Source organism: Pan troglodytes, chromosome 1 (genome assembly GCF_028858775.2).
Source record: "Pan troglodytes isolate AG18354 chromosome 1, NHGRI_mPanTro3-v2.0_pri, whole genome shotgun sequence".
Classification (NCBI taxonomy): Eukaryota; Metazoa; Chordata; class Mammalia; order Primates; family Hominidae; genus Pan; species Pan troglodytes.
The window spans coordinates 184588974-184612100 of NC_072398.2; the positions used below are offsets into that span (position 1 = coordinate 184588974).

Genomic DNA, 23127 nt, shown 5'->3' on the forward strand with positions numbered 1-23127 from the left:
AGGGCTCTATGGAATGCAGAATTGAAGAGCAGTGAGTTAGGCCATCTGGTGGGAGAAATTAGGAATATCTAAGCAGCAAAGCATTCAGGTTGCTGCATGACTACTTTTAACTACCTATATTAAGCTGTGAGAAGGGGAAAATGACTTAAAGATGGAATTTATAATCAAAAGGGAAGTAAAGTGGAAAGATTTGGAAGACTCAGCCTGGCCATGTAAATAGTAAAAAGGCGGCCAGGTGCAGTGGCTCATGCCTGTAATCCCAGCATTTTGGGAGGCCAAGACGTGTGGATCACGAGGTCAGGAGATCGACACCATCCTGGCTAACACAGTGAAACCCCGTCTCTACTAAAAATACAAAAAAAAAACCAGCCAGGCGTGGTGGTGGGCACCTGTAGTCCCAGCAACTTGGGAGGCTGAGGCAGGAGAATGGCATGAACCTGGGAGGCGGAACTTACAGTGAGCCGAGATCGCGCCACTGCACTCCAGCCTGGGTGACAGAGCGAGACTCCATCTCAAAAAAAAAAAAAACAGTAAAAAGGCATGTTTGGGAGAGGAAACCAAGGGTATGGCCCAGCAACCAGTTTGCTAAAGAGATTAGTACAGAGAGAAGGGATTATCAAGACAAGGAAAGAAGGACTCTGATAGAGTTTGGATATTTGTCCCCACCCAAATCTCATGTTGAGATGTAAACCCCGCTACTGGAGGTGGGACCTGGTGGGAGGTGTTTGAATCATAGGGGCGGATCCCTCATGAATGGTTTGGGCCATCTCCTCAATGATAAGCATACCCTTGCTCTCTGAGTTCACATGAGATCTGGTCATTTCAAAGTGTGTGGCACCCCCCGCCCACCTCCACCCCCACTTGCTTGCTCCTGCTTTTGCCATGTGACAAGCCTGTTCCCCCTTCACTTTCATCATGATTGAAAGCTCCCTGGTCAGGCGCGGTGGCTCACACCTGTAATCCCAGAACGTTGGGAGGCCGAGGCGGGCGGATCACGAAGTCAGGAGTTTGAGACAAGCCTGGCCAACATGGTGAAACCCCATCTCTACTAAAAACACAAAAATTAGGCTGAGCACGGTGGCTCACGCCCATAATCACAGAACTTTGGGAGGCCGAGGTGGGCGGATCACGAGGTCAGGAGATCAAGACCATCCTGGCTAACATGGTAAAACCCCGTCTCTACTAAAAATACAAAAAAATTAGCCAGGCGTGGAGGCGGGCACCTGTAGTCCCAGCTACTCGGGAGGCTGAGGCAGGAGAATGGCGTGAACCCAGGAGGTGGAGCTTGCAGTGAGCTAAGATCGCACCACTGCACTCCAGCTTGGGCGACAGAGCAAGACTCCATCTCAAAAAAAAAAAAAAGTAAAAAAGAAAAATTAGCCAGCCGTGGTGACAGGCACCTGTAATCCCAGCTACTCGAAAGGCTGAGGCAGGATAATTGCTTGAACCTGGGAGTCAGTGAGCCACGATCAGACCACTGCACTCCAGCCTGGGCAACAAAGCAAGACTCTGTCTCAAAAAAAAAAAAAAAAATCAAGGTGGCAATGTTATGCTGGTGGTTAAGGACAGAGCCTCTCCTACCACAGTGCCACTGACTTGCTATGTGACCCTGGGCAAGTCACTTAACTCTAATATGCCTCAGTTTTCTTCAGTTAAAATGGGGGTAATACTGAGCTACCTCAAAGGGCAGTTTTGAGGCATGACTAATGCTTTTTATAAAGCATTTTGGGATCCTTCAGCAAAGGAATTCTCAAGACCTGAGTATTTTTTATAATAACAATGTCCACCATGAACTTGATCTGTCTGTGTGTCCCGGAAGCTATCATTAGTCTATATGGTTCTCTAAGAGACTGAATGAATCCATTGGAGAAGTGGTGGATAACTAGCCGGAGAAAATTTGAGAATGCTTAAACTCATTCCCATGGAAACATACACAGGACACCTTTTCTTTGATGAGGTGGGATTTTTCCCTTTTTATGTGGCATACTAGTAATTTGTGACCTAAGAATAATTTTGGAATAATTTCTATTAATATCAACTCTGAAGTTAGTTATACTGATCTGAGATTGTGTTTGTTCATAACAAAAGTGAAATGAATCTGGAAAAAAAAAAAAAAAAAATGACAGCACCTCTGTGTACATTTCATTGGCTAAAGCAAGTCACGTGGCTATGCCTACCTGCAGAGGGAGTGGGGAAGGCAAGCCTACTACATGTCCAAGAGAAGGAGTAACTAAGTACTCCTTTGTGAGAAGTCCTAAGGCTTATCATACCCACAAATTGACTTCATGACCACTAATGATTCATGGTTGTGAGTGATAATTCAGAAAACACTCATTGAAAGGTTTCGTATGCTAACCTACAGTCTGGCTCACTACAACTTCCTTCTACTGGTCCCAGCTCTGCCCCTGGGGATACTCAAAACACATCTGCTTCCCCTGCCTCAGAACAGTTCTAGTTGGAGACAACATCTCTCTTCCCTAAGTCTGTCTTTCTCCTGGCAAAATACTCCCAATTCCCCCAGTTCTCCCCAGAATGAGACTTTCGGTTTCCTCTCCATCCTGGTCACCCTCTTCAGCCAGTACACCTCCTAAAGTGTCACCTCAAAATATGGTCTGAACAGCTTGGAGCTCAAGAGTTCCCATTTACTCAGAGAGATAAGGCTGAGTAAACTTAAGGACAGGACTGACTTTCAGAAGCAATTTCTGTAGAGACAGTTATTTAACTTCCTCATTCAGTAAATTCTGATAATCATATTCCCACTGGGGGGCCCATGAAATCTGATCAGATCATTTTCCACCTTAAAACTCCGACAATGGCTTCCAGTTACTCAGGATGGAATACCTATTCCTTCAAGTGGCCCAGAAAGCCCTGTTGTAGGTTGGCTTCTGCCTGCTTCTGCAGCCTTGTGTTTCACAACCATTCCTTTCTCCTTACACTGCAAGATACTGGACCTCTTTCAGAATCTAGAATGTCCTCTTTCCTGACTTCACATTCACACGAACTGTTCCCTCTGCTAGGGCACTCCCAACATCCTCCTCTGCCTCACTAATTTAACTCCTCTTTATCTTCAGCTCTGTTTAAACATCTCTTCCTCCAGGCGAGGTTAGGTCCCTCAGGTATATGCACTTTACATTTCTCTCAGTACTTGGCTCACTCATAATTTACTTATAACTAATTGTAATTGCTTGTAATTTACTTGTAATTACTTGTCTATCTTGCCCACTAGATTGTACATCCCATGAGAACAAGGACTTTTTTCTGCTCTGTTCACCACTCTAGCGTCTACAGTTAAGCCTAGCACATAGGAGGTACTCAAATATATACTAACTACCAAATAGGTACTAAGCATGTTGGTACTTGGGGGTTAGGGATGCAAAAATAAATACCAGCTTACTGTCCCTAACAATTCCTAGTTTGGAGATGGGTAAAGAAGAAAAAGTGGCCATGGAAAGTGCTATATTCATTGTATTATAGAGAAGGTTGGGGAGCACAGAAGAGGATCAATCCAGCTTTAGAAGGATTAGAGAAAGCTTCCAGAGGGGTGGACATTTGAGCTAGCAAGAAAGCACAAGGGAAAAGGCATTTAGACAGAGGAGACAATTTGTCCTGACCCAGAAGCACTGGGGTATGCTATGCATGGATAGACAAAGAATTTGTGCAAAAGGGGAGCAGCAAGGCATGACAGACACAGATAAAACAGCATCAACAACCAGGGATCAGGGCAAAAGTCTAGACTTGATCCTGCTGGCAATGCAGAGAGAACAAAGGATCTTTCTGTAAAAATGGGTTCTCACTATGTTGCTCAGGCTGGTCTCAAACTTCTGGCTTCAAGCGACCCTCCTGCCTTGGCCTCCAAAAGTGCCGGGATTACAGGCATGAGCCACCATGCCCAGCCTAAAGAACAAAGAATTATAAGCAGATGAATGACACTCAGATTTGTGTTACTTACTAACACAAATGACATATGTTAAAATTTTATTTAAATTTACTTAACCATTTCCAAAACTTACTGGCTTAAAACAACCACTACTTTATTTGTTCATGATTCTGGAGGTCAGCGATTTAGGTTGGTCTTGGCTGGGGTCACTCATGCTGTTTGGGTCACCTAACTGTTTAACTGAGCTTGGGAGGTCTAAGACAGCTTCCAGCACATGTCTCCAGCAGGTTGGTCCAGGCTTCTTCACAGAGCCGCAGAAGAGCTCCAAAATGAGCGTGGAAGTTGCGAGGCTTCTTGAGGCCTACATGCAGAAGTTGCACAGCATCCCTTCCACCAGACTTTACTGGTCTAAACAAATCATAAGATCAGCCCAGATTCAAGAGGTGGGGAAACAGACTCCATCTCTTAATGACAGAAGCAGCAAAGTCACATTGTACTGGGACAGGATGGGAGGAATTATTGTGATCGGCGATCACACAACAGATAAGGGGTGGCATGAGAGGATGGGGGAGAATGGAAGAATTTAGGGCTGATTAGAGTAATAGAAATGAGTTTTGAGGCTACTGCCTTTGATCAGTGAGAAATGATAAGGCCCTACCGAAGGTAGGAATGCTAGGAAGGAGAGAAATATAAGCGACATTTCAAGAAAGGAATTTCAGATTGTGGCTGGGCGCAGTGGCTCATGCCTGTAATCCTAGCACTTTGGGAGGCCAAGGCAGGCTGATCACTTGAGCTCAAGAGTTCAAGACCAGCCTGGGCAACATGGCGAAACCCCATCTCTACTAAAAATACAGAAATTAGCCAGGCGCGGTGGCATGTGCCTGTAGTCCCAGCTACTCAGTAGGCTGAGGCAGGAGGATCACTTGAGCCTGGGAGGCGGAGGTTGCAGTGAGCCGAGATCACACCACGGCACTCCACCCTGGTGAGAGCCAGACCCTGTCTTAAGAAAAAAAAAAAAAAAGAAATTTCAGATTGTAACTTTTTGAGTTACTTAAGCAATCTAAGCTTGTTTCCTTCTCTATAAAATGGGACTAAAAAGAGTATATCAGCTGACTCTGGATTTGCTGCCTATGAGTTAGCCTTACTCTGCAAGGAGCAGTACTGTTCAATAAAAGATTGCTGTCTAACACCACTAGCTTGCCCTTGAATTCTTTCCTGGCTTTCTCCCAGGCTAAGCCCCAGTTTTGAGGCTTGCCTGCCCTGCAATAAAAACACACCATAAAAATAGTGCAAAGAAAAGCCACAAAATGGATGAAAATGTTCAAATTAACAAATAACTCTTTCAAAGTTTTATAATAAATAGGCAACAACAAAAAAGAGCATATCCCAGGGTTTCTGTGAAAGTAAGAAACAATGATGTAAGTAAAACAATGCTTTTTTCACATGGGCCTGGCTCAGGTACGTTCGATATACAGTAGTGATTACTGTCACTGCATCAAGGATAGCTGCAGTTTCTGGCATGGGCAGCAGGGTAAAGGGTGGTGTTAAGTTTGGAGATGAAGAATGCAGATGGGAAGAAGGGCAGATTGGCAGGGGTGAGACTGGTGATTTGAGTTGTTACTGGGGTCTCTGCTTGACCCCCTTGCCTTCCACTAAAGACCCTCAAATCTGAGATCTTCTAATCCAAAGGTTCTTAACTTGGGGGAGATAGGCCTTAGGAAGTACCAAAGCCCCTGAAATTATATGTAAAATGCTATGGTGTTTTTTGTCTTTATTTTTCTGAGAACGGCCAAAGCTTTTACCAGTCTCTCAAACAGATTTGTGACTCCTAAAAGGTGAAAACCATAGATCCAAGCTATCAATGTATATTGACCCATAACTGCCCCAATACCTGACCCTCTGCTGTGGTTGAACTGTTGCAAGTCACAAGGAAAGAGGAGCTCATGAACAAGACTGAGGCAATACTGCTAAGCTTCCAGGTCTCTCAATATGATCCCTCCTACATTAAGCCATATTTTGCATTATTATTCTCTGTGGGCTTGGTTCTCTACCTGCTTTTTTTTTTTTTTTTTTTTTTTTTTTTGTATTTTTAGTAGAGATGGGGTTTCACCATGTTGGCCAGCCTGGTCTCGAACTCCTGACCTCAGGTGATCCACCTGCCTTGGCCTCCCAAAGTACTGGGATTACAGGCATGAGCCACCATGCCACCATGCCCAGCCAACCCCCTTCTCTTTTTTTAGGGAGACCTCAGGTGTACAAAATTGAATTAATCATAATCTTTGTTTATAACATACTTTTATCACTTTTGTCATGAATAACAAATTTTTATGTATAACTTTTTATTAACTTAGCTGCTTTTAATAATTCAATAAGCACCAAACATAAAAGCTAGAGCCTTAACAATAATCTAACTTTATGTTCCCTCCAGCCCCATCCTATCCCCCTATCTGTAAGAACCATTATACTGAATTCCATAGTGAGAACCATTCTTTCCTTCTTACATGGTTTTACTGCATACATGTTCTTTTTACATGTTTTTAAATTCTTAATTGTATTTAATTTTATAGCATCACTACTCATTAGAGAAATGCAAATTAGGACCACAACGAGGTATCAAGATACATCCACTAGAATGAAGTTTTTATTTATTATTTATTTTTGAGACAGAGTCTCCCTCTGTTGCCCAGGCTGGAGTACAGTGGTGCAATCCCAGCTCACTGCAACCTCTACCTCCTGGGTGCAAGTGATTCTCATGCCTTAGTCTCCCAAGTAGCTGGAATCACAGGTATGTGCCACCACACCCGGCTAATTTTTGCATTTTTAGTACAGACGGGGTTTTCCCATGTTAGCCAGGCTGGTCTTGAACTCCTGACCTTAAGTGATCCGCCCGCCTTGGCCTCCCAAAGTACTGGGATTACAGACATAAGCCACCTTGCCCGGCCCACTACAATAAAGTTTAAGGTTGATAATCCTAAGTGTTAGTAAAGATGTGGAGCAAATGGACCTCTCATACATTGCTGATGGCCGTGCAAAATGGTAGATCCACTCTGGAAAACAGTATGGTGGTACCTTATAAAGTTAAACATACATTTACCATATGACCTAGCAATTCTACCCCTAAGTATTTACTCAGAAGAAAACATGGGCTGGGCACAGTGGTTCACACCTGTAATCCTAGCACTTTGGGAGGCCGAGGTAGGTGGATCATCTGAGGTCAGGAGTTCGAGACCAGCCTGGCCAACATGGCGAAACCCCGTTTCTACTAAAAATACAAAGAAATTAGCCAGGCATGGTGGTGGGTGCCTGTAATCCCAGCTACTCAGGAAGCTGCGGCAGAAGAATCGCTTGAACCTGGGAGGCGGGGGTTGCAGTGAGCTGAGATTGCACCATTGCACTCCAGCCTGGGCAAAAGAGTGAGACTCCATCTCAAAAAATAAAAAAAGAAAAGAAAACACGTACTCACAAAATTATATGCCCAAAAGGTATTGGCAGCATTATTAATAATAGTCCCAAACTGGAAGCAACTCAAATGTCCATCAACTGGTGAACAGATAAACAACATGGTGGTATGTCTGCACCATGGAATACAATTCAGCAATAAAAAGGAACAAAACATTAATACTCACAACAAACTGAATCTCAAAAACATTACACTAAGTCAAAGAAGTCAAACACCAAAGACTACATATTGTATGATTCCATGTATATATGCAAAAATTTTCCAAGACCAAATATTTGAAAGGATTATCCAGGCTTCACAGAGCATAATCACTTAAGCTTTTTATTTAAAGGCAAAGGATACAGGGCAGCAAGAGAAAGACTAGGTAGGTAAACATCAGGAATCTCAGAATTCCCAAATACAAGCTCCCCATGGTCCTTATGCACATGTGGACTGCACTGCAAAGTGCCTTTGGATTGAATCATCATGATCTATGTGAGGCATCCATCCTGGTTTTGGAAGAGCTCAAATCAGAAGTTCCCAGCAGGGCTTTTATGTTGCTCTGGCCATGTAATCAAGCCAGACATATGTAACTGGTTAGACCAGCTGCAAATAATCAATAAAAGGAGTGACCAGTGGAGCTTCAGACTTTATTTATTTATTTACTTATTTATCGAAATGAAGTCTCTTGCTGTCACCCACGCTGGAGTGCAATGGCGCTATCTTGGCTCACTGAAACCTCCACCTCCCAGGTTCAAGCAATTCTCCCGCTCCAGCCTACTGAGTAGCTGAGATTACAGGCACCTGCCATCATGCCCTTTTGTACTTTTATAGAGATGGGGTTTCACCACGTTGGCCAGGCTGGTCTTGAACTCCTCCTGACCTCAGGTGATCCACCTGCCTCAGCCTTCCAAAGTTTTGAGGTTACAGGCGTGAGCCACCGCACCTGGCCGAGCTTCAGACTTTAAACAGCACATTATAAATCCCAATGCCTTTTTTTTTTTTTTTTTTTTGAGACAGAGTCTCACTCTGTCACCCTGGCTGGAGTGCAGTGGCACAAAACGGAGTCTCACTCTCTTGCCCAGGCTGCTCACTGCAGCCTCAAACTCCTGTGCTCAAGTGATCCTCCTGCCTCAGCCTCCTGAGTAGCTGGGACCACAGGCACATGCCAGCGCACCCAGCTAATTTTTTTTTTTTTTTTTTTTTTTTTTGGTAAAGACCAGGTCTCACTATATTGTCCAAGCTGATCTAGAATTCCTGGGATCAAGTGATCTTCCCACCTTGGCCTCCCAAAGTGTTGAGATTACAGGCGTGAGCCACTGTGCCTAGCCTATTTTCTATTTTCTACATCTTGATGGTGATGGTGACTATACTATTATATACAATTATCAAAATTTATTAAACAATATATTTAAAATTTATGAACTATATTGTATGTAAAGAATAACTCCATAGAAAAGAAAAAACCTTTCATTTAGAAAGGGCATCATGCTACATTTACTCTTCTGGGATTAAACTTTTTTCACTTAATTATTTTATTGCTCAGATTCATCCATATGGTTAGGTATCATTATAGTTCATTTGACAATTGTATAATGTTCTATTACGTGAATATTCCAGTTTACTTGTCCACTCTCTTGCTCATGGGCATCTGGGTTATTTCTAGGCTTTTGCTTTTGTGAATAGGGTTGCTATGAATATTCTTGTACACGTCTCCTGGTGTACATGTATGAGTTTCTCTAGGATTTATCCCCAGTATTGGATTAACTGGGTTATAGGGTAGCTGAATGTTCAATTACAGCAGATAAACTGTTTTCCAAAGTAGTTCTCTGCTTTTCTTATCTAGGTCTGCCTGTCCCCAATTAGATGATGACTCTAGAGGCAGGGGACCCTCTCATTTTGAATTACCACTGCTTAGCATTCAATTAGCACTAGGCTGGATATCCAGGAGTCCAAGGGCAGAAGCCCAGGCACCTGAGGCCTCTTAGCCTCAGCAAATACTAAGTACTATACAGAGTGAACAGCATGCAGGGACCATATGCCACGCATGGAGGCTGGTTACGGTCCTACTCAGAGCACTAGCCATGCTCCTTAAAGCTCCATCTTCCTAGCTTCACCTGATTTTGAGTCTCAGAGATCTTCCAGGGCCCTCAATTACAATGCAAATCCCAAAAGAAGGCTTAACCTCAGCTAAAGTCCCTCCTCAACTGACACCTCTAATACCCAAATAAGGATGAGCAGGAAAGACAGAAGGGACAAAAAGAGTGGCAGGAAGAGGAGGAATAAGGAAAGTGGAAGAGCCAAGAAGCCTTCGGGTATTCTAAAATTATATACCCTTTTCTGCACAGGATGTTTTCCAGGAAAAAAAAGAAAAGTTTAAAAATAAAATATCTGCAAGTGACCCTGAGCAATTTTTTATATCCCTGCCACTAAAGGTTACTTTCTTTTGGCTAAAGTTACAAAAACAACATATCGAGTATGCAGTCAGTAAATGATGAAATCTTGCCCTGAACACAGTGTGTGCAGTGAAGCCCTGTGATGCTGAGGGAAGAGTTAGGGATTAGGGGGTGGGCCAAAGAACAGGCACCAGAGCTCAGCTGCAGACTAGAAACAACAAAAAGTCTGGAATCCAACAAAACAAAACATCAGGAAATTCCTAGGTGTTTAGAAAGCAAAAGGAGAGTTACCATTCTAAAGGATGAGGAAGCCCAGTAATCTCCCACAATCCCAACTGCTACATCTCCAAGAGCTCCCTAGCTACCTGTCATACACGAGGTCTGGGAATACCTGCTAGATGAATGAACAAAGAACAAGGCACGCACAAGAGTATGACGGTTTTGTGGCAGAAGCAGCCTCCTAAGCCACATTTGGGCAGCAGTATTGTTGACAGCAGGAAGGGCCAGAATTATTCAGCTCAGAAGGCTTTTCCAATGTGAGTAGATAAGCAGATTATTTTGCACTGGCTTAACATTTTTAGTTACTTGTTCCTTAAATTAGATCATGAGCCATATGGAAAAACCAGGCGGGCTTAATTGAGCCTGTTGGCTGCTCAAGACTGGTCAGGTGGAACTCACTTCAAGGGTGACAGGGGCTCAGTAACTGGCTGGTACAAATGGAACTAATGGCATTTGCACTGACATGAAGTCCCCAACTGCAGCCCCAGGTCTATAGAGTTTCAACAACTTTATTGGCCAAATGCTTCTCCTATGTTTACAACTTAGTGTGAGCCTGCTCACTGGCTTCTCCTTCTAAGCCCCTAAGCGGGCAGCAAACTTTAGTACCGGCCTGGAGATGGGGTAGGGGGTAATGAGTGAGTTAGAAACCTGCTGATGCTCCACAATTGGACAGCAGGACAGCAAATCTTCTACTTCTTATTGCCAAAAACTGCAGAAAGACACGAACAGGATGGAGACAGGACCCAGAGTGCATCTCTGCCACTGGTCCCAGTTTCCAGTTTCTGGTGCATCCAACAGAGTATACCCTTTGTATTCTTGCTTCAGGGATTGGGTGATACTATGTCAGCCTACGCATTTTGCAGAAGTACATGGGGCCAAAATTGGCCATGAGGTTTGGTATTACCAGCTCCCCAACCTGACAGGATGAGAAGAAACAAAATGTGTCCATGAAAACCCTTCGGAAGTGAGTCAGATCTTCCACCTGTACCTGGATGCTGTATTGATTGGCCAGGAGCTCAATGGCACCTTGCACCACATACTCGTTCTGTAAGTGTGAGAGTGAGCAGGTAGAATAGACAACATGGCCTCCTGGTTTGGTGGCAAGGAGTCCAGCCCTGAAACCAGAAAGAGACAGAAGCAGTGACTAGTGAGCTTCCCAGCAGTAGAAGAGCAACATAAGGAGCTGGAAACATGGATAAGGGAAGGCTACTACAGGATGGGTAGCTGGTTAGACTGCCTCTCAAGTCCCTTCCACAATGACACTGTCTGAAAAGTCATTCTCAAGGCAGATAGCAACCCAACCTTACTCCATGAGCTCTTCACTAGGAAGTCTCCTTACAATGACCCCCTGAGCTCTTGTTTATGGACCAAATTGCTATGCTGGCTATAGAATGAGTCCTTACTCTAGCAGCTATTTTTCAAACATGTGCTACTCACTGGTACTGAGGATGAAATAGCATGAGTCAATCTGTGCAGCCCACTCTAGTATATATATCCTACTAGATAGGGTTGCTTTTTTGTTTTTGTTTTTGTTTTTTGAGACAGAGTCTTGCTCTGTTACCCAGGCTGGAGTGCAGTAGCACGATCTCAGCTCACTGCAGCCTCCACCTCCTAGGTTCAAGTGATTCTCCTCCCTCAGCCCCCTGAGTAGCTGGGACTACAGGTGTGCATCTCCACACCCAGCTAATTCAAATAGGGTTTTTATGTTCCAGAGATGATACCATTTCTGTCTCCTCTAGGCAGATCTCCAGCCATAAGATTCTTGTGTGGGTTATGGTCTTGGTAAGAGCTTCCAGTCCCCCAGTCTCCCAGAGCACTCTGGCACAAAGTCCTGAGTTTAAAAATCTGTCACTCACGCAAGAAGCTGCACTTGCAGCACAGGCAATATCTGTCGCTCCTTCTTCCTTGACCGCTTAAAGATGTTGTTCTCCTCCTCATGAAGGGAGTGGCGGTCTGTGGTACAGGGCACATCCACCAGCACCTACCCAGAGTGTTAAAGGGTAAAGTATTAAAGATCCTTATAGGCTTCTCTTCCTTAGGCCAGAGATGTTTTAGGCCCCTGGCCTAAGTTTGTGAAACATTCCCTCTGCCCATCCCTCCTTTGCAGAGTACCTGACAAAGTTCTTCATTTTAACTTGGTAGACAATTGTGAAATAATGAGTGGAAAATAGTATATTTGGGAATATTCATGGCTGGTCAAAAACCCAAAACTAACACACAAGTAACTATAATTTTTTTTTTTTAATTTTTAGAGACAAATCTTGCTCTGTTGCCCAGACTGGAGTACAGTGATGTGATCATAGGTCATTGCAGCCTCAAACTCCCTGGGATCAAGCAATCCTCCCACCTCAGCCTCCCGAGTAGCTGGGGCCATAGATGCAAACCACCACTCCAGACTAATTTTTATATATAAATATATATATATATATATATATTTTTTTTTTTTTTTTTTTTTTTTTTTTTTGAGATGGAGTCTTGCTCTGTCGCCCAGGCTGGAGTGCAGTGGCGCAATCTCGGCTCACTGCAAGCTCCGCCTCCTGGGTTTACGCCATTCTCCTGCCTCAGCCTCCCGAGTAGCTGGGACTACAGGCGCCTGCCACCATGCCCAGCTAATTTTTTGTATTTTTAGTAGAGCCGGGGTTTCACCGTGCTAGCCAGGATGGTCTGGATCTCCTGACCTCATGATCCGCCCGCCTTGGCCTCCTGAAATGCTAGGATTACAGGCATGAGCCACCATGCCCGGCCTAATTTTTGTATTTTTGTAGGGACAGCATTTTGCTATGTTGCCCAGACTAACTATAAGATAATTCTTTAAACAGTACACTTATGATTTGGTCACTTCTGTATTATACTCCAATAGGAAAGTTATTACAGTCTGGACAACATAGTGAGACCCCACCTGCACAAAAAAAATTTTTTAATTAGCCGGGCGTGGTGGCATGCACCTGTAGTCCCAGCTACAAAAAATTTAAAAACTAGCCAGGCATGGTGGCACACACCTGTAATCCCAGCTACTCGGGAGGCTAAGGCAGGAGAATTGCTTGAACTTGGGAGGCAGAGGTTGCAGTGAGCCAAGATCGCGCCATTGCACTCCAGCCTGGGCGCCAGAGCAAGACGCCATCTCAAAAAAAAAAAAAAATTAGCCGGGCGTGGTGGCAGCGCTCTTGTAGTCCCAGCTACTACTCAGGAGGCTGAGGTGGGAGAATTGCTTGAACCTGGGAGGTGGAGGTAGCAGTAAGCCAAGACCGCGCCACTGCACTCCAGCCTTTGGCAACAAAGTGAGACTTCGCCTTGAAAAAAAAAAAAAAAGCTTACTACAGGACACAAAAATAACCACAAAACTTAAAAGGAAACACGACTCCTTGAGCAAGTCAGCAGAAACAGCAACCAGTAAAACTAAATTCCCAGTTTATTTGTTTGTTTGTTTTTGGGATGGAGTCTTGCTCTGTCACCCAGGCTGGAGCACAATGGCACGATCTCGGCTCACTGCAACCTCCACCTCCTGGGTTCAAGCGATTCTCCCACCTCAGCCTCCTAAGTAGCTGGGACTACAGGCGCACAATACCACGCTCAGCTAATTTTTGTATTTTTTTAGTACAGACGGGGTTTCGCCATATTGGCCAGGTTGGTCTCAAAATCTTGACCTCAGGTGATTTACCCGCCTCAGCCTCCTAAAGTGCTGGGATTACAGGCATGAGCCATCATGCCTGGCCGGCCCCAATTTGTTTTTTCAATGAGACTAGTCAACTGCTGGAGTGAGAAAGGGAGAAAGAGCAGGAGTGAGAAGGGGAGAAAGAGTAGATGAAGTTCCATCTGTAACTGATTGTCAACAATAGTTTTGATATAGGAATTATCCAATGTAGAATTAAAATATTAATATAAACCTTCCTAAATAACAAAAGAAGTTAAAAGAAAAACAAAACAGCAAGGACAGAGACCCCACAGTGAAAGAAACATGGTAAATAAACACAGTAAAATAATTTGACAGGGGTCAGGCGCAGCGGCTCATACCTGTAATTCCAGCACTTTGGGAGGCCGAGGCAGGCAGATCACAAGGTCAAGAGATCGAGACCATCCTGGCCAAGATGGTGAAACCCCATCTCTACTAAAAAGACAAAAATTAGCTGGGTGTGGTGGCACGCACCTGTAGTCCCAGCTACTCGGGAGGCTGAGGCAGGAGAATCGCTTAAATCCAGGAGGCACAGGTTGCAGTGAGCCGAGATCGTACCATTGCACTCCAGCCTGGCAACAGAGTGAGACTCCATCTCAAAAAAAAAAAAAAAAAAAAAATTAGGCCAGGAGCAGTAGCTCACGCCTATAATCCCAGCACTTTGGGAGGCCGAGGCGGGCGGATCACCTGAGGTAAGGAGTTCGAGACCAGCCTGGCCAACATGGCGAAACCCTGTCTCTACTAAAAATACAAAAATTAGCCGGGCACAGTGGCGGGCACCTGTAATCCCAGCTACTCAGGAGGCTGAGGCAGGAGAATCGCTTGAACCCAGGAGGCAGAGGTTGCAGTGAACCAAGATCGCGCCACCGCACTCCAGCCTGGGTGACAGAGCGAGACTCCGTCTCAAAATAAATAAATAAATAAATAAATACAAAAATTAGCCAGGCATGGTGGCGGGCGCCTGTAATCCCAGCTATTTGGGAGGCTGAGGCACAAGAATTGCTTGAACCCGGAAGGTGGAGGTTGCAGTGAGCCAAGATGGCACCACTGTACTCCAACTTGGACAACAGAGCGAGACTGTCTCAAAAAATAAATAAATAAAATGATAATAATTTGACAGAGCTGAGACCAAAATCATCAATGGCATCAATTGCTTAAGTCAGCAATGAAAAGAATAAAATTTATAGATTGGCTCACAAAGCAAAACCTGTCTATGCAGCATATAAGAGATACACCTAAAAGGAAATGACCTAAATATAAAGGGATGAGCAAAGGTATAACTGCAATGCTTTAAAAAAAAAGCTGTAGGAGTTTCCCCAACCCAAAAAGGAGGAAATGTCTACAGACTCTTTCCTTACTCCTTCTCAGTGTCCTCAGTCATGGCCAGAACTCTTAGGAAGATGGCTGCAAGGTATACTTAGGACCGCTGGACTCCTGAGCCCCTAATGCAGAGAAACAGCAGAGCTATGTAATTTCAAGGGGACTATAAATCGATGGCAATATATCTGAATATCTTGGTTCTAATATATTTCTAATATTGTTTCAGTAGTGTCAACTGTGGAAAATGTTCATGTTGAGAGGCCAAGGCGGGCGGATCGCTTTAGCCCAGGATTTCGAGACCAGCCTGGGCAACATGACAAAACCCCGTCTCCACAAAAAATACCAAAAAAATTAGCTGGACATGCTGGCACGTGCCTGTACTCCCAGCTACTTGGGAGGATGAGGCGGGAGAATTGCTTGAGCCCAGGAAGCAGAGGTTGCAGTGAGCCGAGATTGTGCCATTGCACTCCAGCCTGGGCGATGGGAGTGAAACCCTGTCTCAAAAATAAAAAAATATGTTGATTTCACTCAGTCACAGAAGAAAGAAAAGGAAGTTGTACTGTTGCACTACACTTAGGAAACATTTAGGGAGGGTAGTCAAACCACTCAACATCAGATATGGCACATGCATCTTCACATCAGGCACTGGCATGGATGTCAGTCATAAATAACCAGTCGTGCCAGGATAGTGCTCCCACTGAATCTCAGCCCTGGGCAAGTGTCTAACAAATATTATTTGTATTAATATCAATTTGTATAATATTGTATTATAAGGGAAGATAGAAACATGTTCAAATAAATATTGTATTATTTGAAATAAACTTGAGCTCACATAAAAAAGAAAGTTGTGACATGGGGGGGTTAGTGTCTTCCATGAACATGCAGAGCTCTGAGATCCTGTCCCTTCTCCAGCTGATGGACAAGTGGAGCGGGAGAAGGATGGAGTTACCAAGAGTATGTAGAACCCTGAAGTAGTATTCTTCTTCTTCTTCTTCTTCTTTTTTTTTGAGACGGAATCTCGCTGTCTCCAAGGCTGGAGTGCAGTGGCGCGATCTCGGCTCACTGCAGGCTCCGCCCCGCAGGGTTTACGCCATTCTCCTGCCTCAGCCTCCTGAGTAGCTGGGATTCCAGGCGCCCGCCATCTCGCCCGGCTAATTTTTTGTATTTTTAGTAGAGACGGGGTTTCACCGTGTTAGCCAGGATGGTCTCGATCTCCTGACCTCGTGATCCGCCCGCCTTGGCCTCCCAAAGTGCTGGGAATACAGGCGTGAGCCACCGCGCCCAGCCTTGAAGTAGTATTCTTCTTTGCATCTAAAGTGCTTAACACGGCTGGGCACGGTGGCTCACACCTGTAATCCCAATGCTTTGGGGGGCTGAGGCAGGAGGATCACTTGAGCTCAGGAATTTGAGACCAGCTTGGACAACATAGTGAGACCTCATCTCTACAAAAAGTTAAAAAATTAGCCAGGCATGGTGCACATGCCTGTAGTCTCTACTACTTGGGAGGCTGAGGTAGGAGGATCACTTAAGCCCAGAAAGTCAAGACTGCAGTGAGCCATGATTGCGCCACTGCATTCCAGCCTGGGCAACAGAGCAAGACCTTGTCTCAAATAAATAAATAAAAGTGCTTAACACTTGCCTACCACAGAGTATATTGTACACAACTAGTTTTTTTTTTTTTTGAGACAAAGTCTCACTCTTGTTCCCCAGGCTGGAATGCAATGGCGCGATCTCAGCTCACTGCAACCTCTGCCTCCCGGGTTCAAGCAATTCTCCTGCCTCAGCCTCCCAAGTAGCTGGGATTACAGGTGCCTGCCACCACACCCGGCTAATTTTGTATTTTTAGTAGAGACGGGGTTTCACCACGTTGGCCAGGCTGGTCTCAAACTCCTGACCTCAGGTGATCCACCCACCTTGGCCTCCCAAAGTGCTGGGATTACAGTCGTTAGCCACCGTGCCCGGCCACAACTAGTTTTTCAACAAACAAGTTAACAAAGACATCTTCAAACATTAAAGCTGTCAAGTGAAATAGCAGGTCACTCATTCTATATTGTTCTAAAATAAGTAGCTAGGATCAATGAATGGAAATAATAATAATAATGGTAAGGATTGTGATGATTATAATACTACTGAATGTTTTCTATATTCCAGACATTGTGCCAAATGCATTCTTATTTAATTTTCACCTACGGGATAGGCACTATACTATTATCCTCATTTTACAGATGAAGAAGCTGAAGCTTAACTGAAAGTTAAGTAACTCACCAAAACTTCTCTGGCTGATAAGTAATGGAACCAGGACTAATCCAAGCAGTCTGACTTCAGAATCCTTGCCCTAACCCATATACCATGCTATCTACAGATTGCAGTAAGAGGCAGAACTTCCTAACATTATAAGTGTTCAACAATAGAATCTCAGTGTGCACTCATCAACGGATGTGTTTAAGCATAGGCTGAATAATGATAATGGGTCCTGCTTGCCTAATCTTCACCGCCAGGTACTATACTAAGTGCTTTCCCTGGATACTCTCACTGAATCCTCACAATAATCCTAAGTGGTAGGATTACCCTGTTTCACAAACGAAGAGGTTGAAGTTCAGCAAGATCAACAGTTTGCCTAAGGTTAGTAAGTAGCACACCTGTAATGTAGAAACTGGTTAGGCTGACAGGAGAGGTCATGCTCTCTCCATCATGTTCCACTGCTCTCATATCAAGAAAAATGAATAGGCCGGGTGCAGTGGCTCACGCCTATAATCCCAGCACTTTGGGAGGCTGAGGCGAATGGATCACTTGAGGTCAGGTGTTCGAGACCAGTCTGACCAACATGGTGAAACCCCGTCTCTACTAAAAAAATACAAAATTAGTCAGGCGTGGTGGCACACACCTGTAATCCCAGCTGCCTGGGAGGCTGAGGCAAGAGAATCGAACTTTGAACCCAGGCTTGAACCCGGGAGGCGGAGGCTGCAGTGAGCCAAGATTGCGCCACTGCACTCCAGCCTGGGCAACAAGAGCAAAACTGTCTCAAAAAAAAAAAGAAAAAAATGAGTAGGGGATTCCTACACAGGCAGAAAGCAAGTCTCAAGCCTATCTAAGATTCCATAAGCCTTGGTCTTTCTTTCAGTTTCTTAGAGTGGTTGAGGCAGAATGGTGAGAACTAGACAGATTAGGTAAATCAGGTGACAACACAGAGACAACAGCTATATATTTTATATATTTTTAGAAATATGTGTTCTAAACAAATATTTTTAGAGTATGCCATTTAAAATAAAACAAAAAACTTAAAAACATGAAGAGACTGGCCCAGCACAGTGGCTCACACCTATAATCCCAGCACCTTGGGAGGACAAGGTGGGAGGACTGCTCAAGCCCAGGAGTTCGAGGCCAGCCTGGGCAACATAGTGAGACCCCGTCTCTACAAAAAATCATTTGCTGGGCATGGTGGCACACTCTAGTCCCAGCTACTCGGGAAACTGAGGCAGGAGGACCCCTTGAGCCCAGGAGGTTGAGGCTGCAGTGAGCTGTGTTCACACCACTGTACTCCAGCCTGGGTGACAAAGTGAAAACATGCCACTCAAAAAAAAAAACTTTAAAAAAATTAATATGGAGATTTTCAACATGATTAATAAGAGATTGTAAATTAGATACTATCCATTTGGCAAAAAAATTAAGTTTGATAGCACCAATATTGGCAGCATGTGGGAAATCAGTACTCATTCATTACCAGTAGGAGTGAAACTGGTTTAACCTCCACAGAGAAATTTAGCAATCGCTATCAAAATCTTAAATGGATGTAAACTGTTATTCAACAACTATACTTCCACAATGTCAACAAAATTAAAAAAGGATTTAACCCCAGGACACATTATTAAATAAAAAAATACAAAGTTCAGGATAGTGAGTATAATATAATATACTACCGGCTGGGCGCAGTGGCTCACGCCTGTAATCCTAGCACTTTGGGAGGCCGAGGCGGGTGGATCACGAGGTCAGGAGGTCAAGACCAGCCTGGCCAAGATGGTGAAGCCCCGTCTCTACTAAAAAAAATACAAAAACTAGCCGGGCGTGGTGGTGGGCGCTTGTAATCCCAGCTACTCGGGAGGCTGAGGCAGAGAATTGCTTGAACCCAGGAGGCGGAGGCTGCAGTGAGCAGAGATCGCGCCATTGCACTCCAGCCTGGGCAACAAAAGCGAAACTCCGTCTCAAAAAAAAAAAGAAACAATCGTTATCTATAGGGTGGGGAAGTAGGGGGCTACAGGCCAGATGAGAAAAACTCACTTTTCATTGGATACTCTTTTGTGCCTTCTGAATTTTGTACCATGTGCTGTACTAACATTCAAAAATAAATAAATGAGCTTATTCTTACTTACCTTCATGAGGCTTTCTGAGCAACCAAGTGACTTGAGAAATAAAGTAAGCCTAGTAAATTTTTCCCCTACTCAAATAGGTTCAAATTCTTTTTTGCTGCCAACTATCTTTAATAGAGATAATAACCAGTCATCTAAGCTGATTTTTCTTTTGGTCAAATCACCGATGTAGAACTGGCCAGTCCAGAAACAGCTCTACATGCTCAAACATAGGGGCTGGATCCTAACCCCTCAGGCCCTAGAACCAGGATGGGGAGGCCACATTAAGCTGGATGCATGTCCTAAATCAAGAATCACTCACCCGGTCATAGGTGTCCCCCTCCAGTTCTCCCCATTTCCTGCCATCCCATGAGGTAACTCGAACTTGATTTCCATCCCTGATCTCTTCAGGCACATAGCTGTGAAGGATCTTCTGTAGTCTGGCTATTCGGGACGGGGAGAGATCATTGGCAGCAAGATTGCCTATGGAAATAAAGATACTTCAGAGGCCATGGCCCAATGAAACATTCCACCAGCAATGGCACTGATGGAGTCAGACCAATTCTCAGGCAGTCCTAGCCAATGCAAACCCCAGCATCAGGAACGTTTATTATGTGCATGGCACAGCATCAGTCATTCTGAGTGGGGTTACAATGGCAAACACCTAAATGGGCCAGAAAGTATCAAAGTTATTTAAGTCAATGAATAAAGCAGACCAAGTAAGACTCCTTTCCTTTCTCCTTTCCTGTCCTCTCTCCCCTTTCCCCTTTCCCCTTTTCCTTTCCCCATTCCTTTCCCCTTTCTTCTCTCCTTTCCCTCTCCCCTTTCCTCCCTTTCCTTTTCTTTCTCTCCCTCTCTTTCCTTTTGTTTTTTTTTAAGACAGAGTCTCATTCTGTCGCCCAGGCTGGAGTTCAGTGGCACACTCTCAGCTCACTGCAACCTCCACCTCCTGGGTTCAAGTGATTATCATGCCTTAGCCTCCGGAGTAGCTGCGACTATGGGTGTGCACCACTACACCCGGCTAATTTTTGCATTTTTAGTAGAGACAGGGTTTCACCATGTTGGCCAGGCTGGTCTTGAACTCCTGACCTCAGGTGATCCCGCCTGCCTTGGCCTCCCAAAGTGCTAGGATTACAGGTGTGAGCCACTGCACCCAGCCACATTCTTTTTTTTTTTTTTTTAAAGACAGGGTCTCTGAGTCTGGGCATAGTGGCTCACACCTCTCATCCCAGCACTTTGGGAGGAGGCCAAAGTAGGTGGATTGCTTCAGCCCAGGACTTCAAGACCAGCCTGGGCAACATAGCGATACCTCATTTCTACAAAAATAAAAATATATTTAAATAATTTTTTAAAAAGAGACCGGAAGGCCAGGCACGGTGGCTCACACCTGTAATCCCAGCACTTTGGGAGGACAAGGCAGGCGGATCACAAGGTCAGGAGATCGAGACCATCCTGGCTAACATGGTGAAACCCCGTCTCTACTAAAAATACAAAAAATTAGCCGGGCATGGGGGTGGGTGCCTGTAGTCCCAGCTACTCGGGAGGCTGAGGCAGGGGAAAGGCGTGAACCCGGGAGGCAGAGCTTGCAGTGAGCCGAGATGGCGCCACTGCATTCCAGCCTGGGCGACAGAGCAAGGCTCCATCTCAAAAAAAAAAAAAAGAGAGACTGGGTCTCACTGTGTTGCCCAGGTAGGTCTTGAATTCCTGGCCTCAAGCAATTCTCCCACCTCAGCCTCCCAAAGTGCTGGGATGATGGGTGTGGGCCACCATGCCCAGCCAAGAATATTTATTTCTAAAAAAATATGCTCTCCCACTATTCTGGAAACCTATGGCTCTCTTCATCTTTGGTAGATACTACAGTTTATTTACCCAAAATCATTCTCCTCTTCCTCCTTATTAATAGAACCCCAATTTTTTGGAAGGGGAAAATTGCCCCAAAAGACTACATTTCTCAACCTTTCTTTAGTTTCGCTCTTGTTGCCCAGGCTAGAGTGCAATGGCGCGATCTCGGCTTACCATAACTTCCGCCTTCCGGGTTCAAGCGATTCTCCTGCCTCAGCCTCCCGAGTAGCTGGGATTACAGGCATGCGCCACCACGCCGGCAAATTTTGTATTTTTAGTAGAGACGGGGTTTCTCCATGTTGGTCAGGCTGGTCTTGAACTCCCGACCTCAGGTGATCTGCCTGCCTCGGCCTCCCAAAGTGCTGGGATTACAGGTGTGAGCCACCACACCCGGCTAAGACTTTCTTTTACAACTAAGTATGACTATATGACTAACTTTTGGTCATAGTTGTAGGCATAAGTATTGGATAGGAATTCTGGGAAGATATTTTTAAAAGGCTGACATAATTGGGAGATGAAATGAGTCTCTTTTGCCCAATCCTTTCCTCTTGACTCAAATATGGATGTGATGGCTGGACTTCCAGCAGTCATTCTGGACCATGAGGCCTTGCCTTAGAGCTTTACTAGTTACATATCTTCTCCCTCTTAAAGGGAGGGAGGCTAAGGCTGACACTAGCAACAAAATACGTTGCAAAAGGAAAAAGGGAGCTTAAGTCCCTGATGATTGTGGAGCCTCCATACCTGGAGTGCCTATATCTCAGCTTCTCTTATGTAAGAGATAAATTAGCCCCTCTCCCCTCTCCCCTCTCCCCTCCCCCCTCTCCCCTCTCCCCTCTCCCCTCTCCCCTCTTTCCACGGTCTCCCTCTGATGCCGAGCCGAAGCTGGACGGTACTGCTGCCATCTCAGCTCACTGCAACCTCCCTGCCCGATTCTCCTGCCTCAGCCTGCCGAGTGCCTGCGATTGCAGGCGTGCGCCGCCACGCCTGACTGGTTTTCGTATTTTTTTGGTGGAGACTGGGTTTCGATGTGTCGGCTGGGCTGGTCTCCAGCTCCTAACCGCGAGTGATCCGCCAGCCTCGGCCTCCCGAGGTGCCGGGATTGCAGACGGAGTCTCGTTAACTCAGTGCTCAATGGCGCCCAGGCTGGAGTGCAGTGGCGTGATCTCGGCTCGCTACAACCACCTCCCAGCCGCCTGCCTTGGCCTCCCTAAGTGCCGAGATTGCAGCCTCTGCCTGGCAGCCACCCCGTCTGGGAAGTGAGGAGCGTCTCCGCCTGACTGCCCATCGTCTGGGATGTGAGGAGCCCCTCTGCCTGGCTGCCCAGTCTGGAAAGTGAGGAGCGTCTCTGCCCGGCCGCCATCCCATCTAGGAAGTGAGGAGCGTCTCTGCCCGGCCGCCATCCCATCTAGGAAGTGAGGAGCGCCTCTTCCCAGCCGCCATCACATCTGGGAAGTGAGGAGCGTCTCTGCCCGGCCGCCCATCGTCTGAGATGTGGGGAGCACCTCTGCCCTGCCGCCCTGTCCGGGATGTGAGGAGTGTCTCTGCCCGGCCGCCCTGTCTGAGAAGTGAGGAGACCCTCTGCCTGGCAACCGCCCCGTCTGAGAAGTGAGGAGCCCCTCCGCCCGGCAGCCACCCCGTCTGAGAAGTGAGGAGCGTCCTCCCTCCTCGTCTGGGAGGGAGGTGGGGGGGTCAGCCCCCCGCCCGGCCAGCCACCCCGTCCGGGAGGTGAGGGGCACCTCTGCCCAGCCACCCCTACCGGGAAGTGAGGAGCCCCTCTGCCCGGCCAGCCGCCTCGTCCGGGAGGGAGGTGGGGGGGTCAGCCCCCCGCCCGGCCAGCCGCCCCATCCGGGAGGGAGGTGGGGGGATCAGCCCCCCGCCTGGCCAGCCGCCCCGTCCGGGAGGGAGGTGGGGGGATCAGCCCCCTGCCCGGCCAGCCGCCCTGTCCAGGAGGTGGGGGGGGC

General features: G+C 45.9%; 1 protein-coding gene across 9 annotated transcripts in view; it reads right to left on the minus strand.

The window, feature by feature from the left end:
- The window catches only part of NSUN4 (NOP2/Sun RNA methyltransferase 4), a 67863-nt gene that overhangs the window by 32369 nt on the left and 12367 nt on the right, over window positions 1-23127 (minus strand). For 3 of the 9 annotated variants that reach the window (XR_010146711.1, XM_054666634.2, XM_054666631.2), the window contains exons 4-6: window positions 19647-19807; window positions 11848-11972; window positions 10980-11106 (exon numbers count right to left, since the gene is read on the minus strand). Coding sequence is in view for 8 of the 9 variants with exons in the window: in XM_054666634.2 (XP_054522609.1) it covers window positions 10980-11106; window positions 11848-11972; window positions 19647-19807 (413 nt within the window). In the remaining variant the exon portion in view is untranslated. Of the gene's footprint in view, window positions 1-3447; window positions 4878-10482; window positions 11107-11847; window positions 11973-19646; window positions 19808-23127 lie in introns of those variants that run through there. The other 6 variants (XM_003308076.6, XM_016962300.3, XM_054666635.2 and 3 more) reach the window with 3 other exon arrangements.